Raw genomic sequence first — 17,961 nt, 5'->3', positions numbered from 1 at the left:
TTCCAGGGGTCCTGGGGCCCTTGCTATCCTAGGATACTCAGGATCTTAGTTTGCACATCCTACCTGTTATTTTTTAGTTTCACCCTAGAAAAAAAGTGATCCAAGTAGCAGGACACATTTTCGTAACATTACCGCATACCTGCAGTGTATTCTGACTTAGTGAACCGTGGCGCTTGATCATTAATATCCTCCAGAAAGATCCGGACTTCCTGAAGTGTGAGGTCTGCACTGAGGTCCCAGGCCTGGAACTGGCCTGGCCTGTGGCCTCTGGGTGGTGTCCAGTTTCTGTTGCTGGAAGCTTTGACAATGATAGAGTGGTAGGGCTCCTTCTCTCGATCCAAGTCTTTCATCACTTGCAGCTTCCCTTCCCGGCTTAGCTGGAAATTGTTCTCCCTGTTGCCAGCTGGAAAGGTTGAATTGTATCCAAGTGAGTCTTATCTTTGCCCTAAAGCTTCTCACCTAGATTTGGACTTCTGGGTTCATATATGGAAGGAGAGTACAAGCAGGCACAGAAATCCAGTGCAGGCCCTCTCCCAGTCTTTTCCTATCCAGATACCCCTCCCCAGGAGTTGTACTAGGGCCTGGTGGCAGAGTGGTTACAGAATCTCACAAATGCTCCACAGATATAAGTTTTAGCCTTCCTTTGGTCTTTGCCAAATGTCACCACAGCTCTAAATGGGTTTGGCATTTGGGCTGGAGAGTCCCTGGTGTGTCATTGCTGTACTCTAACCAAGCTTATCCAATGGAGTGTGGGTGAGCCTCTGATCTGCTTGCCAGATGACAGGAGGCGGATGCTGCTCGCTGGGACCAGCACTGAAGCCAGTAAGCCTGGCTTTGAAACTTGAAACATTTAGAAACTTTTGAAACATTTTGAATTCCCTTGTTTCATTTTGAAGCTGTTTTGAAGGCTTTTGTCTCATTTCAGTTTCGCTGTTTTGAGCTCAAACCACATCAAAACAGCTTCAAAATGAAATGCTGGGCAAAATTTTGCACAGCCCTAGGGTGTATTACAGAAACTCCAGGAACACATTATATAAAGAAGGCACCTGACTCTATACATTTACATTTATTTCATGATACATTCTCAGTATGATACATTCCCACCCCAAACAGCTCACAAAACATACTGAGTTTTCTCTTATAGGATGCATGACACTCGGGACCTCTCAGCCTTGTAATATCAGCATGTATTGCTTCAAAATTAACTTAAACCAAAAATAGAGCAGGAATGTAACCTCCTCTCCCTGAAGAGACCTAGGGGGAGGGAAGCCACCCTACCTGCTATGAAATAGTAGACAATAGCATTGGATCCCTCGTCTGCATCTACAGCACCAGTGACATTCCCTACAATGGTTCCAGGATGGGAGTGTTCAGGAACAGAGAGTGCTTGGTACTGGGGGTGACCTTTCTGCAAAAGGGACCAAGAGAGAAGAGAAGGGATGTTACAGAAAAAGGTACAGTGTAATACCAATAAAAGCTGAGACAGAACAATCTCATGGATAAGAGACTTTTTCTTCCTCTTTGCTTTAACGTGTGAACATTAGACATGCACACATAAAACCCTCATTAGAGTAAACATCATTGACCAGTGCAATTCCCAGAGTGCAGTGAGGACGACTCAGGGTAGGCCAGATGAAAATTTGTTTCTGTGGGTAGTTCTCACCTCACATTAGCTGTCTGCTGTCTCATGAACTCCAGTATACCCTAGGATCTAATATTCCATCTCTCTGCCCCTACCTCTGCCCCATGAAAGTGGGAGGGATGGCTCTGCTTACAGGTGGTCTCATGAAGAGGGGTTCATTGTCATCAATGTCATCCAGCATCACCTGGAGAGGCTGCATGGTCTCATACGGTGGCTGACCCTGGTCACAAGCCACAATGATAAGCTACAGAAGAAACATCAACACAGTTTTGGTCACATAGCTGCCTTTCAAAAGCAAGGGTCAACAGTCTGCAAAACACAAGCAAATGGGGCACTACCACAAGCTAACACAAGGAAAGACATCATGTCCTTTGGGTAGGGAATATCAAGTGAAGGAGAATGGTGACCTTTTGCCATGGAACAGCCAAACAGCACTGGCCAATGCATAACTAGCATGTTCCCCCCACAGCAGTCAGGCTGCTGACTCCTCACTGTTAGTGCATTTGGTACAAGGGCAGTTTGTGCCTAGCAACCTGGGTTGAGCTGCAGGCCTAAAATTGCCCCAGGCTGTACTCTCACCATTTAACCCTTCCCTCCCCTCACTGAGATATATATATTCCAACAGGTAGCTGATTGTCTCTGGGTCAGATCATTTCTTAAAGGAAAGTGATGATGTCAAACCTAATCCAGACTACATTTAAGGAGGAGCAGGGAGGTGACTTGGAAGTGGTGCACTAACAGACTGAAGAAACAATTCCTCATTCACACTCACAATGTTTATCGTGTCCTCCTATTTATTTTTATTACTCATGTGTAAGGTCTTAACCTTGGATATAGGAGATGGACAGAGATGGAGCCAAAAACAGTGGAATGAAACACGAGGCAGAGCTTGTATACTCCACTCTGTGAAGATGTTTTGATCTTCATCTGCTAATTCCCTGAGCTATTCTAGTCCTGTCCCCACCAACAGCACTGCCAACATCACTGTGGCCTGTGGTTCTAGACCTGGGCTTCTCAACCAAGATGTCGCAATGCCAGAGCTGACAGGGATGGACAACCTCCCTTGCAGTTCCAGACAAACAGTCACATGCACTAACCCCACGTCACCATCTTCTTTCCTTTTTTAGACTTACATTATAGATGGCTTGTGTCTCTCGGTCTAGCCTCTTTGCTGTCTGGATGAGTCCACTGGTGGGGTCAATGGTGAAATACTCCCAGTCTTTATTCCCGGCTCCTGTTTTTAGTAGATTGTACAGCACAGCTCCATGGAGACCCTCATCCTTATCTGTGGCATAGACTTCATACACATTGGACCGCAGAGGTATTTCCTGTCATCCACAAAGAAAACATCAGGGCAGGGATTTTGGGGATAGAGCTATGTGCATGCCTAGGGGAAACACAAACCTCTAAATCATTGAACCCCCAAACTCTGAAGACCTAAATAATGTACACAAGTACACACACATTTCTTCCCTTCCTGCAGGGAAGTTCTTCATAGGAGACTTGTAAGCTCCTTGTAGCATCCATAAACAGTTCAAGAAAGTTGTAGCTAATGTAGAAATTGAATGTTAAAACATGATCCAGAAACTAGTATTGGCTTAAACCTAACCAGTGACACTTGTCCACATTTCCACTGTACAGTAGCAGTTGCAAATGATGCTCCTAATTTGTTTGTCTTTTTGCTTTAACCCCTTTAGGAGGCCCTGTAATGGGAATAGGTCTCATCGGGCTAATGCAATATTTTTCCCATTATTTCCAGAAAAGGTATTTAGAGAAAGGAGGAAACCAGTCTTAGGAAAAGGCTGCACTCTTCATTTAGTCCAAAAGCAAATGTTAGTCCCAAACAGTGGAACCTCTTGAGTGGGAGGAGGAAATATCTCACTCCTGACAGCCCCTCTGGTTATGGTGAAGGAGAATGCCTGACTGGGAGTGTGTGGTGAGGGGTTAGATAATGAGGAATAGATCCTTTGGCAGGGGGCCACCCCCAGAGCATTGTCTTACAGCCTGAGTAGGGAATGGCATCCTGGCTCCCTGTTCATTCCTCTACCTACTTTGCAAAACAATGACTTTCTAACATCCCTACCAGAGACACCACCGGCATAATCACAGCCAGGCTCTGACTAACCAGAACTGTGGAGAACATCTGTATAACCCATGTATGCTGTATGGTGATTAGCCTGTGGGGGTTATACTGGAGAAGGGTGGGGGGACCCCCTTCCCCTCTTGTTGCCCATTCTGTGTCTATACTAGCCAGACCAGAGAGTGAGATGCCTGATCAGAATGTCAGCCAAACCAAGGCCATGCGTAACTTCTGGACTCCTTTTTGGAAACCTGGCCTCTGATGTGACACCACTGTCCAAGCCAGAGGTGCCACAGTTAATTCCCTTCTCTGGTACAAGATCCTCTGCCCAACAACACAAGGGTTGGTCTCATCAGTCCAGACAGCTGGGCAGTTGTACCGTGTTAGTAGGTGGCATTCTGCCCAGGATTTACCTCTTTAATATGCAGGATGGTGCCATTGGGTGGCCGGACAAACACCGGCCGGTTATCATTAATGTCAATGACTTCCACTTGGAGCATGGTGGTCCCCCAGAGAGGGGGCTTGCCTTTGTCTGTGGCCACCACCGTCAGGTTGAACCTCTCGTAAGACTGCAGGCGTCTGCAGGTTGTGATGAGCCCAGAGTCCTTACCGATCTTGAAAGCCTCTGGGAACAGAACAGACACATCCCTCACTCTGGTCACTAAGCATTAAATAGATTTTCATAAATTATTCTATGGTATGAGCCAGAAGCCACGTTAGGGGAAGGGCACAGCCATATTCTGACAGTTGGTTGAGCACACAATAATTCACTACTTGGCAATGACTGGCTGCATCCCCACCATCATATCAAGACACTAAATTTGAATTGCTTTCAGATCTTGGGCCAGGAATGACCAGGTCCTGTATTACCAGGCCATATGCTCAGAAGGGCCAGTAGAATACCAGAACTCCGGGGAATTCTTTCAAGCTGCACAAGGCTGTGTCTAACTGTGGCAAGAGAATGAAAGCTTTCAGTCTCTCTGATGGTGGGCTGAATTTGGAGTGAGCTCCCAGGTTTGAGAGAAGTGGACTTTTGCTCCATTTTAAGCCATGTTTGCTGGCTTTGGCCTTGTGCCTACCAACTCTTTGTGTGAATGAATGCTTTGGAATTTGTGCTTTGCCACTATCCACCTCAGAAAGTGCCTCACCTCCCTCTCTGTCTCCAGGCTTTCCTGGCTTTTATTTGTGTGAATGCATGAGCAGAATGCAGTGACCTTCTCCGGGACATAGCTTATATTTATGTAACTAGGAAGCCTGGGAAGTGGCAGCTTTGGGTGTGGTGAACAAGAGAGAAACCAGAGACTGAGCAGCAGGGAGAAAAGTCTGCAAGCCTGAAATGTAGGACCTTGAAGATAGCAGAAAGTGCTATGGTGTAGAATTAAAAATGTGCATTTACCCTGTATGCACGTGTGTTTGTGCACATGCCTGTGTGTTCATGTGGACAATCTATTATGATGTGAAATGAAAAAAAGTGATTTGGTCTATGTAGTCCTCAGATTTCATCTCAGTGTTCCTATGTTTTCCCAGTCACTGCAGAGATATTCCCCATGCCTCTAGCATTCTCTGAATGTCTGGATTAGGTACCATGGCTGCCTACCCACTCCAGGCCCCTCGATGCTGTAGGTTACCACTCCATTGTCACCCTCATCAAGGTCCATGGCTGTCATTGTGATCACAGATGTCCCCGCTGGCTCATTTTCATACACGCTGGTGCTGAATTGGCTCTTAGAGAACTGGGGCCTGAAGTCATTGATGTCGAGAACTGTAATCAGCACCTTGAACAAAAGCAAACTAGGATATCACTAAATGCAGAGATGACCCCTCGGGGGCTGGGAAATGATATGGCTGAAATGACCCTATAAGACAATTTGGTCCACTACCATAATGGAGCTGCTAATGCTCGACTTCCAAAAATTGCACCCTGTCTCTTCCATGACTGGGTTAAGACAGATCAGGAATTAAGAAGTGCCTATGTGGTGACAGGCTGGGGAGCTCAGGGTGTGTATTGGGGAATGTATCTGGGAGCTAGAGGACTGAAGAGAAATAAGGGTCTGCCTGTGCCCATTGAACTCAAAAATAATCTTTTTTTCAATTCATTACAAACAAATCCTACTTCTTGTCTATCACGGAGGGCCAAAGCAGGTGATGGGGATATAAGTCAGCAAGCATGAGGCTGACAGCAAGGAACCCAGAAAACAACATAAGGTGCTGTCAGTACAACAAAATGGAAAATCCCACCTAGAGAAGCCCCATGTAAGCATGATTTATACCAGAAGCAATCAACAGAAAGGGACAGCTGACCACACTATATAGCAACATATAAACTCTATAGGCCTTTTTCCTCTTAGTCCCATATGCTCAGAAGTTACTGGAGTTTCTAGGAGGTTTCAAAATACATGTTGCAGTAACTTGAAAAGCGACACTGTCATAGAGGGCGTACGATACAGTCATTTATCATAGCTGAATTAATAGGGTTTGTCTGGGAACTACATTGTAACTTTTTTCAAATGCCACATTCTCCCTTTCTGGTATGAAATACCAGTTAACTTGGTCTCAGGGAATATCATCTTGGACTTCCACAACTTTCTTGTAGGCTTTCCCTCTTTTACGCTACTTCACGCACACTTCTTTCTCCCTTGGGTTTTTCCAATATTTCTCTTATTTTCTTGCTCTCATTTTCTCTTTCTGAGTTCTTTTTCTGCCCCTTCTTTCTTGACCTCACATAGTCTCTCTTATTGATTTTATCATTCTCTTGCTAACTCTTCTTACACTCTGAGGAATACAAATGCCTGTCTCCTGCCACAAGAAGGCATACAAACCTATGAAGTAAAAACAGGAGGGTATGAAGTTATGTCTTAACCTCCCCCTCCACCCAGCCCACTCCCCAGCCCGGAACTGTGGTTTGGCACCTGAACAGAATTCTCTCGACGGTTACTAGGAATGTCCCCAGGGTTGTCCTTGGCTACGGCAGTCAGCGTATAGTGATCCTTCTTTTCTCGATCAAGGGTTGACAGGATGTAGATATCGCCCTGAAATATCCAGAGACTTTCAGGAAGTTTTTGGCTGTCTGCAGGCTATTTCCATAGTGAATGTGATTGCTGACCTTCAGCAATACTCATTTAGATCAAACAATTAGTGTAACAGAAATAAGAGGATCATAGTAAGAAAGGGGAGACTCCCCTTCTTGAGGCTTGACTTGAAAAGGGAAAAGGAAGATTTCATGGGTCCTCTACACCCCAAATTTCTCATGTGAAACATTATCAGGTTTGGACCCTGGAGGGCATTCTTTTGGCAGCAGGCCACTCCCATGTTAAGGTGGGCAAGAGGCTGGTCACTCCTGTTCCCACAACCTTCATGTATTTGCAGTGCTGCTCCAGCCTCAGTTTGTCTCTTACCGTGTTGGGATTTATTCCAAATTTGCCCTCTCCATCTCCCAGGCTGTACTCAATGAGGGCAAAGCGCCCGGAGTCAGCATCAGTGGCTTTAACCCTAAGGATAACTGTGCCCAATGGGACATCTTCAAAGACAGCTTTCTGCAGGTGTGGAAAGGAGAGAAAAGTCCAGAAAGTAGGTGATAGTTTGAGTCAGCAGTAAGACCAACAAAATATTCAGAACAGCCACATTTGGAAGACAAATTAGTACTGGGAAGGAGTGGTCTCTGCTCATTTTAAATGGGGGACTGTTGGTCTGAGGTATGGAGTGAGATCTTAAACCCTCTCCATACTTTAATCAACAGATTCTTCAAAATTTAAGATTTTATAAACAATAACAACAGCAACAAAATTCTGCCAAGCCAAGCCAAGCCAAGCCAAGCCAAGCCAAATGAAACCAACCTCCCCAAACCCTTCAAAATCCTGTAAACAATGAACCCTTCAGGATGGAGAAAAACTTCTCAAATTGGATTCAGTACAGCACTCATTCATCCTAAGGCTGACACATGAACAACTGGTGCCTTCTGAGACATGGGGGGGCACCATTTGTAGGCGCCAGTGTCACTGATGAGTGGAGACCACCTGCAGATGCTGGCACTGAAGGGGGTGATAAGCAGGGACTGCCCACAGATGACGGTGGTGGGGAGCAGCAACTGGGGACCACCTGCAGTTGCCGGTGATGGCATTGCGGGAGGGTGGTGAGCAGGGACCGCCCACAGATGCTGGTGGCGGCAAGTGGTAAGTGGCAAATGCCCACAGACACCAGCAGCAGCAAGGGAAAAGGGGAGATGAACAGCAAGCAGGGAGAGCCCACAGATGCTGGCTGCGGCATCAGCGGCAAGGGGGGGTGGGTGGCGAGTGACAACCACCTGCAGAAGCCAGCAATGGAGTCAGCCAATCTCAGGTGGGGCACATTCCCCCCTTACAAGTTGCCTATGGGCTAAAGATAACAAACTGAAATAGCTGTCCTAACACAAAATGGTGTTATGCACTCATCAGAGTATTAGGTCTGGAAACTAAGGATGACAAAATAGATATCCACAGTATTAAATATTTTTCTGCTTACCTTTTAGCAGTTAACATTCATTTAATCCACATCTTGGTAAAATATTCATGGCCAGATTTTCATTTAAGATAAGACCCTTTAAGAAATGTCAGGTCAAAAGCTTTGCCCCTAATTTTATGGAAGCATTTTGTTCTCCTCATTATATAGCTCTCATAAGATTGTAGCTTGTGCACATAATACCCCACACAACTTTTTGGCCAATGAGACAGTTATTTGAAACCCTTTGAATACTGATTGATAGAGGAACCAATGTGCCCTTCTAATATGCATTCTGCAACAGGGGCCAAGTATAGGCCTGTCTCTTCCTCTGATGTCTTCTCACAATATACATGCATTCTTATCACTAAACTCAGTTCACCTGGTAAGATGGCTGGCTGAAGATAGGATTATTGTCATTGATATCCACAATCTGGAGATATACGGGGATCTCAGATGACCTCCGAGGAGAACCATTGTCTGAGGCTCGGACAGTGAAGTTCAGCCATTGCACTTCCTCATAGTCCACTGTCCTGCTTGCAACAACCTTCCCTAGAAGATAGCAGAATTGCAAATGAGAAACACTTGAATCTGATGATTCTCACAACACAGGACACACATCATTGACTGTGACTTCCTGTCTATGGTGTCCCTTAGATTGCCAGAAATGAGAGAGAGACCACACCCAGAGTTCTTCCTATACGAGAAATAAAGAAAAAAACTGTTGAATGGGTTCTACTACTTGAGACAGTCCAAGGCTGAGGATCAAAGATATATCCACTGGGACGAGCCTCAACAAGTCTGATATAAACCCTCTGAATAATGTTGGTTTAAGCTGCTTAGCATAAGCCTGGTACTTGGGAGTGGTGTAAGTGTTCTGCTTATTCATTCTGGATGATGAGGAGATTGTTTTGACCACCCCTGACATGTCCTCAATGACTTGATATGGCTAAGCATGTAATATTCTGAATAAACCTTTCAGCATGTGACCCAAGGTGCCATTAAACATAAAGGTGGCTGTGGTTCTGACCCTCTCTGACTCAGGCTGTGCATAGGTTGCTAACAAACTGTGCCTCACTTCAGCCCCTGGATCCACCCCTCTCACCATGATCTCAGCGATGTGAGTTAGGAACACAGGCATGAGAAGAGGGACATGCAAGTCTCCTGCCTACCTGCTGAGGGATCCTCAAGCCGGGCATACCCCTCTGGTGAAAGGTTCAGGAGCTCATAGGTGATCTGTCCATTGGGACCTTTGTCTGGATCCACTGCTGACACAGAAATCAAGGTAGTCCCTGGTGTGGCCCCTTCCAGGATCCTCTCAGTAAAATAGGTGGTCCCAAAAGGACGAAATCGGGGTGTATTGTCATTGACGTCTAGCACATTCACTGTTAGCTTTGCTGTTTGAGAGAGAGGGCGTGGGAGGCAGAGTTGGAGGGTGATACCCAGTGGGTGGAGAGAAGATGAAAGAAACAGGATGAAAAAACAAATGGGGAGGACTATGTGCACCAGAGGAGCTTTGCCTGAGAACATACTGCTTCCTTTACATAGGACCTCATGATGAGTCCTGGAAACCAGATCTTGAGCCAGAAAAGGCCAGGGTACTCACCAGTTTGCCCCCAACCCTGAATTATCACCCTGGAATGCAAGCTGGGTTGGCTTGCTTTGAAGCAGACATTCTCTTACCGTTTGGCACACTGACTGAGCGGTCAATTAAGTCACTGGCATTATCATGGACAGATATGGTGACTTCATAAGTGGCCACCAGCTCCCTGTTTAGAGCGGAGTTAACCTTCACAGCTCCTGTACAGCAGAAGAAGAGAAAAAAATATCACATAGAGAGATTATAAATCTAGAGAGAACTTGCCTAACTTCCCCATGCAGGGGGAGATATTGTGTACCTGGCCTTGGAAAACCTCTGTTACCCATAGCCCCCTCTATGTCTGCATGGACTCCTGTCTTTTCTTAAACTATTTAGGCAAAAAAAAAAGCGGGGGGGGGGAACAAAGGCAAAAATATGGGCTCACTTGCTGCCCGAAGTACACCTGCCCTCAAGCCTCTGCACTTTCTCTGCATGCAGCTGCATGGACATCAGATTGCTTCAGCAATTGTGTGAATTGAATTGTTTGGGCAGGGGTGAATTTTGAACATTTGTGTCCTGATTATTTGTGAATGTAATTTGTGTAGCTCCAGTAGAGTTACCAGACTTATCCTCACTCTTGCTGGCTGAGGATCTGGCCCTTATTTCATTAGACTTCCATGACTCTTGAGCCTGTTTCCTATGGGTCAGCTTTATTCTTCCAAAGTACATGAGCTACATCAATCTTGTGTTTTCACAGCACAGGTCTCACAAGCAGGCAAGACATGTGGAACCTGGGAATGAAGTCACAGGGCATGATGGGATTCTTAATTATCCTTTCTCCGCATATGAAAACCCATTGAACAAGAGACGGCTTACCCTAGAAGGCCTCCCCCTCCCGCTCCCCACCAGCAAAGTTCTGCTGAGGGGATGTCTGCATTCAGTCTGCAAAGGCTAAACAACAACCAAATGGCATGTGTCAGTGCTGCTCCCTCACAGAGAGACAGAGCTGAGCACCCAAGCAGCAATGACAGTGATCATGGTTATGGGTGAGATGGAAGAGAGATGATCAATGGAGCAGAGAGAGGACTGGCTGAAAGTTGCACAGAAACAGAGAGAGCAAACCTTCCAGGCTGACAGCCGTAAGGAAAGAAAAAATAGTTAGTTAGTTAGCAGAAAGGCACTGTCAAAGTGTGGGCAAGGAAAGACAACAAGGTAAACAAAAAGAGAAGAAAGGAGTAACTGCCAGAAAGGGTGGCAAAAGCAAAAGAGAAAAGGAAAGATATAGAACCAGGGAAGGAGAGAGAGAGACAGAGACAGAGAGTATACTGGAACTGAAAGAAGTAGAAGAGGGAAAAGAGGCACAGGCATTCACAGAGTTCCTCCTGTTCTTGTACCTGTTCTAAAGTCCACAACAAATGCTCCCTGCTGGTCCAGCACTAGAGCATTGGTGTCATCCTTAGCCAGAATTTCAATGAGATAATATTCCAGCCGGGGGTTGAGATCTCTGTCTATTGCCGTGACCTCAGCAATGATAGTGCCAGGCTCTATTGACTCCGGCACACTGACTGTCTGGATTGGGTTGATGAACTCTGGCCGACAATCATTGACATCATCAATGAGGATGTTGACAGTAGCTGTGCCAGAGAGAGGGGGTGTGCCTCGATCCACAGCCACCAAAGTCATTCGGTAGGTGTCCTTCTCTTCCCTGTCTATGGTGATGTTGGCCACCTGGATCACTCCAGTGTCGACATTGATCAGAAACTTGTCCTGAGCTCCACTCTCAATCCGATAGCTCAGCTGTTGGTTGAGGCCACTGTCTGCATCTGTAGCTGTTACCTGGAGGACAGAAAAACCTGTGGGGGGGGGAAAGGGGGGTGGAGAGGGAGAAGGAAGGGACCCAAACTCTGGTATTAGACTCCTTTGCATTCAGCTGGTCATCCCAGCCAAATAACTGCTGTATTGCAGCAATCCAGCGGTTTGTCTAGTGCAGCCTCCTGTTCCTGAAAGTGCCAGCACTGCACACTACATCTAGAACTGTGGAACTTCAAACTAGTTGTGTAACACTGAGCCAGGTAGACAAATTTCCTCCTCTTACTGGAAAATGATATTTAGAGGTTTGCTTTTGGGAACTGGCTTGTAGGTAAAGCAGATTGACTTGTATTAGTCGATGTTTAGGATTGGGAATCCAGAAAAAAAGATGACAAAGCTGATATGGAAATACAAAGCGCCCGAGCGACGGACTAACAACAGAGGGATGCGGGAGAGGAGGGGAACGTGACTAGGTTACAGGCGATACTACTGCATTAGAACAATGGTCCAGGGGAATGGCAAGGGTTAATTGGTTTCTAAAAGCCTGTTTGTGACAGTTTCCTTCAAGGCCCACTGTGTCTGAAGTCAGCAGACATACAAGCTGGGAAACTGAAGACATGTACTGCACTGTTCCATAGCACGAGATAAGGTGGCATTAGGTAACAGTACCCAACTGCAGATCCTTGGGATTTCTGGCTTTGGTGGACAGACTAAATCAGGAGGCTGGCAAATAACCAAATTAAGATGTGTGCATGTGATGGGTTTGTTGGAACAAAGGGATGTGCTGACAGGACAGAATGTGGATAGTATGATGACCACAGGGAAATCAATCAATGATGCCTGGGAGTGAAGAGTCATCAGAGGGGAGAAAGAATACAAAAGGAGGGGGAACCCAAGGCCACCATGGACAGAGGGCACACCACCAGCCCATCTCACCCACACCACTGAGGGTGGGGATGGGCCTTGGCCTTCGACCTCGAGGTTGCTGATATCTGATACTCAAGAGAGAACCTCAGGGTAAAGCTTGTGTACTGGCTAGATCTACCTTCCCTCTGTGACAGCCTTAGGACTGGTAGATATAGAATTGTTTGCATTATTCTTAACTGCTATCACTGTGTATCAATAAAAAATTGCCTATTATCGATTGGACAGGTGATGGTCAGTCTGAGGATTTGGATGAACCAAGAACAAGGTATCTAGGTCATAAATCCAGTGCCAACACTTTCAAGCTATCACCCTTAACCATGAGGAGCACCAAACATACAGACAAAATGCATTGGAGGCAGCCAAGAAAAGAACAAAAGGCCCTGATAAAATAAAACCATTGACTTCTAACTCATTTACCAGGTATCAGAGTAAAATGGAAAGGGAAAAATCACCACTTGCTGGTGTAATTTGAACAAGAGAAAAACAAGAAAACTTCGTTAAAACTAATAGGTAAACTCCCCTTCAGGCTCTAGCATGTAATGGTCAGCAAAAACTGTGTAATACAGTTGCATTCATAAGACAGTATCAAACTGATCCGTAAAATTTGTATGTCTTATGTATGCACTGATGAATGTGTACATTCGCTACGTGTTAACTACATAATGAAAGGATATCAATTTTCAGCAATGAGGAAAGTTACATCAATTGCCCCATTTTGCATGATGCTATCATGTCAACAGTGATATCAGCAGTCTTGATTCTGGATGTATAAATCAGATCATGCACAACACAAATATTATACACTTATTGCATGGAAAAAAAGCTACTCTAGAATGGGACTGGAGTTAACTGGTACTCTGGTAGCTCAGCTTCTTCTTGGAATTCTAGATTTTCATCCAGTGATTTCTTCCCCCCATGTGAAAACTGTCTTGGCATTATTGGGGAATCTTCAAAAGAAACCCCCAGCTCCCCATGCACTCCCTTTAGCCAAATTTCCATTCCCTCACAGGTTAAAATTATCAAAAATAGGGAAAGAGAGGAGTAGCAGAATAAGATACAAAGAAACAGTTCTTCCTAGCCCATGGCTGGTTTCCAGTCCAGTCCCTGTCTCCCTCTCTGCCCCATCTCCCCCTCACATTCTGGAATCCATCTGACCTGGGGGGCTGTTTTCCTTCAGTCGCACAGTCATCACTGCCGGGTTAAAAATCGGTCTGTTGTCATTATCATCCAGGATGGTCACAATAAGCCTAGCTGTACTGTTTAGCTTCCCAATATCTGATGCCACCAGCATGAACTCCAGGCTTGGGTTCAAAAAGGCTTCACGGTCAATCACTCTGCCTGGCTTCACCAAAATGACACCTGGAGGATATTAAAAGTCAACCAGGTAAATACAAGATGATGTTTTGAGAAAGGGTGGATTTAAGTGCACTTGGACAGCTTTTAAATGCTGCCCAGAGTACATCCCTGCAGTATGTGTTTCCCATTAGCAGAATGGAAAAGCACAGAAAATTGTACCCAAATCTTCCATCTTTTGTGGAATGAAGGCAAATATACAGTGTCAACAAGCAGGACAACAGCCCCAACATTAATGCTCTTTACTCAGTAATTGGCATGGATGTGAGGCAAGGATAATGTTAAACAGCACCTACAATCCATGCCTTGGAACCAACAAAACTACCCAGCAGCTCTACACCAGAGACAGACAGGAGCCAAGTAATGGTGGTGTGTGCACCCAGCATACCTGTTCTGTTGTTGATAACAAAAAGATCCTCTGTCAGTCCCAGGAGCTGGTAGGTCACCACAGCATTGATGCCCTCATCATTGTCCAGAGCCAGAATTGGCCCATTGAGCACCGTGATGGGAGTTCCTGAATCAAACAAAAGGTGTTAATGACTACTGGCAAGGACTCTATGCAGACCTCCTCCTCCTCACCTTCAACCCCCCTTCACACCCCAGTGACTCATGACCAACAGAAATGAATGAATGTGGCACACAGAGGGAGGCCTCATGAGATAATGAAGGAGTGGCTGTTGCAGCCTTGGCAGACTGAATCAAGAAGCTCATTTGTAGAAGCCGTAAAGCCCTGCTAAGAAAACAAACAAATCCATCAGATGCTTTCAACTAGTCACAGTGACATGAAAGTTACTTCCCAGCATGCTCTGCAGATAACTCCTGCTTAGCTGTACATCATATGTGTGTGTGTGTGTGTGTGTGTGCGCGCGCGCGCACGCATGCGCACACACACATGCATGCACCAAGCCCAGTGTTTATGGAAGTGCCCAAGTCAGGTCAGATAAGGTGCCACCTGTATCCAAGAGTCTTTTAAGGAATTCAGGCTCCAAACCAAAAAATGATACCTGGGCTCTTCAAGTGGCAGCATTTATTTTAAAGGTCTGGAAAAAGAGAAACATTCCTGGCTATTGGGGGCTTGAACTGAGTAGTTATCTGGAATAACCTACAGTGTCCAGACTTTTTATACAACCATTGTCTGAGAGCAGAGAAAATTTCACCAAAATGGGTGACTTTTTCAGCTCCTTTATTCCCTGGACAAAGCATTTGGCTGCTTGCCTTGTCCTGCTCTGTAGCAGACCCAGCTCTCATTTACTCCAGAACAACAACTGCCACCCAATGCTGCCATATTTCATATGGCAGAAGAGCTTCTGGTAATTCAGTTATCACAAAGCAGTTGGCTCCAGTTCAGTAGTTTTGCACTGGAGAACTGCTGGCTTCATGGAGGTGATTAACTTTCTGTGTGGACAGCAATCCCACATAGATGTATAATGTCCAAAAAGGACAGTTTTCTTCTGGGAAAGCAGATGACAAAGACATTACTTTGGTGGGGAAAATACCCACTTTCAGGAATTACAAAAGTAACTTCCTAAATTTTACTAAACTACCCCAGCCTTGTCTCCATACCTATATACCAAGACATGTAATAACACCCACTTGCACATCAGTAACCCTTCTGATTAAGCAAATATATTTCACTACTCAATGACATCATCAACATTTAACTACCTGGATTGACATTATATATGACAGTGGAGGCAGAAGATTTCTCAGTGGTCTTCCCTTCACTTAGCTGGAGGTGACTGGGGCAGACTGGTTAGCAAAGAACACCCACCAACCTAGAAGTGTGCAGTAAAGGAAGAACAGACCCACCTGCTGGGGAGTTCTCCATCACCTCTGCCTGGTAAGAACTCTGAGTGAAAAGTGGCTGGTTATCATTTTCATCTGCTATTGATATCACCAACAGGTCAAAATCCTAAAAGCGTGTGAACAAAACATGGAAAAAGGGCCATGATTGCAAATCCCTTTCTTCAATTTACATTCCATATCAGTGCCTTCTGCATGCTGCCTTATCCAGTTCAGCACCATGGAGAATCTGAGCCTGGTGCAACCATGGAACAGTATTATCAGAATATGCCACGAGTGCAATACTCATCCCGCTGGCTGGACTTCATTTCTAATCTCCATATGATGCCTGCGTCATTGGGACAGAGACATTTCAGATATTCCAGTATCATTCTAGTAATGCAGTTCTGTGGCAGCACATGGCTGGCCCACGTGCGAAAGTACTATTCAATGCCTTCTGGATTTCAGCCTTTGGGGTCTAACTGTAATACTGTCACCATGTTATAGGTCTCAATAGTGTACCTCCATTACAAGGATGTGGTAGTGTTGCCTTTTGCTAGGTCAGCTAGAAGCATGAAAAAAATCACTCCCCCCAGTCAACAGTTATGCCAGTAAAATCCCTGGTGTGAGTCCAGTTATACTGACAGAAGAGGGCTTTTGTCAATGTACCTCATGTCTTCTGGGGAGGTGGCATTGGTAAGTTGGCAAAAAAAATCTGTAATGAAGAAAAATTCCAATACACTTACATACCAACATATTCCAACATGTGGATGGCCACGGACACTGTGCCCTTAAAGGGATATGGTGAAATTACAAAGTGTTTCAATCATTATCTATATGCATTACAGCAAAGAATCAAGGATTGAAGACTACAACATCACACACAAATTGTTTCCACCATATTAAAAAATGATATATAAGAATTCACAACACTGAGGGGCTGCATTCTTTTTTCTAGTAAAACCACAACTACTTCTTTCTCCAGTATTGGAACAGACTGTGCTTTCATTCTGATGCATCTCCGTGTATTTCTGAAAAGCCAGATAACATGGAGTAGTTGCTGTATAATCATTATTGGAGTTAAGGCTCGGAGTAAGACATTTTAAGAAAATTCTAACTTGCTTTAAATATGGCTAGTCTGGATTTTTCTGATTCAGACTGAAAAGAGAAAGGAAGATAGTTGGGTTTGCATCATGTGTGTGTGAATTCTAAAAATTAACTGGGGCTAGGTGTGTTGGAGTGTAGACTGCCAGATTAAATATTTTCTATGAAATTCCACCCTCTCTCTGCCAGTACAAGCAGCTTTTCCCCAACTGTTTTTATGGAAAATCCCAGTGCTGTCTGTAATTACCCGCCTGGCATTGCGTGGGTTCTCAGGGTTGTCCTTTACGGTTATGGTCAGCCTGTACTCAGCCACCCGCTCTCTGTCCAAGGGGCGATTTACATAAATTATGCCCGTCTGGTGAGGAAAAAAGGAAAGAAAAAATAAAATGAAGATGCAGCTAAGATCCCTCCACCCACTATTATTCCAAGGCCACATAGCTCAGATCCACTCTGGGTGATGGATCCAGACAGTGTGGAGTTCCACGTGTGTTCTGCATAGGCCACACTGTCAGGCCACTCGAGCAGTCTCTGAGACTCACATGCCATGCACAGCTGTGCATATAATCTGAACTTTGTTGGAGCTTAAAATAGGCAATATTGTCTGCAGTGAATAGTAGGGAGCATCAGTTTCTCTTGCTGGTGTGCATATCAATGGATAGTATTTACAGTTCCATGCCTACAATATCAGTTAACTTCAAATCATTGCTTATCAGCTTCCTGGCTTTCATAGTTTCATAGTTGGTAGGGTCGGAAGGGACCTGAGCAGATCAAGTCTGACCCCCTGCCCTGGGCAGGAAAGAATGCTGGGGTCAAATGACACCGGCAAGGTGTCTATCTAGCCTCCTTTTGAAGACCCCCAGGGCAGGAGCAAGCACCACTTCCCTTGGAAGTTGGTTCCAGATCCTAGCTGCCCTGACTGTGAAGTAGTGCTTCCTCATATCTAGCCTGAATCTACTCTCCATCAGCTTATGGCGGTTATTCCTAGTTACTCCCAGTAGCGCTTGGGGGAACAGGGACTCTCCCATTGCCTGCTGGTCTACCTTGGCCAGTTTATAGATGGCCACCAGGTCCCCTCTCAGCCTTCTCTTACGGATGCTGAACAGGTTCAGGTCTCATTGCCTCTGCTCATAGAGCCTGCCCTGCTGCCCCGATCATGCAAGTGGCCTTCCTTTGGACCCTCTCAATGTTGTCCACATCCATCCTGAAGTGCGG

The 17,961-nt window shown here is 45.4% G+C and overlaps 1 protein-coding gene across 2 annotated transcripts in view; it reads right to left on the bottom strand.

Moving 5' to 3' along the window:
- CDH23 (cadherin related 23) overlaps window positions 1-17,961 on the bottom strand; it is a 626,459-nt gene that overhangs the window by 18,975 nt on the left and 589,523 nt on the right. For both annotated transcript variants that reach the window (XM_019507822.1, XM_019507821.1), the window contains 16 exons: window positions 16,997-17,104; window positions 15,673-15,775; window positions 14,252-14,377; window positions 13,666-13,869; window positions 11,169-11,627; window positions 9,879-9,995; window positions 9,368-9,592; window positions 8,578-8,747; window positions 7,118-7,255; window positions 6,632-6,751; window positions 5,320-5,497; window positions 4,136-4,347; window positions 2,776-2,970; window positions 1,776-1,886; window positions 1,279-1,408; window positions 140-403 (listed from right to left, as the gene is read on the bottom strand). In XM_019507822.1, coding sequence (XP_019363367.1) covers window positions 140-403; window positions 1,279-1,408; window positions 1,776-1,886; window positions 2,776-2,970; window positions 4,136-4,347; window positions 5,320-5,497; window positions 6,632-6,751; window positions 7,118-7,255; window positions 8,578-8,747; window positions 9,368-9,592; window positions 9,879-9,995; window positions 11,169-11,627; window positions 13,666-13,869; window positions 14,252-14,377; window positions 15,673-15,775; window positions 16,997-17,104 — 2,860 coding nt within the window. The remainder of the gene's footprint in view (window positions 1-139; window positions 404-1,278; window positions 1,409-1,775; window positions 1,887-2,775; window positions 2,971-4,135; window positions 4,348-5,319; window positions 5,498-6,631; window positions 6,752-7,117; window positions 7,256-8,577; window positions 8,748-9,367; window positions 9,593-9,878; window positions 9,996-11,168; window positions 11,628-13,665; window positions 13,870-14,251; window positions 14,378-15,672; window positions 15,776-16,996; window positions 17,105-17,961) is intronic.

This window comes from Gavialis gangeticus, unplaced genomic scaffold (genome assembly GCF_001723915.1).
Source record: "Gavialis gangeticus isolate Ggan-Ray unplaced genomic scaffold, GavGan_comp1, whole genome shotgun sequence".
In the NCBI taxonomy this organism is placed as follows: Eukaryota; Metazoa; Chordata; order Crocodylia; family Gavialidae; genus Gavialis; species Gavialis gangeticus.
The sequence above is the reverse complement of the archived record's forward strand: the minus strand, read 5'-3'. Positions and strand labels throughout refer to the sequence as shown.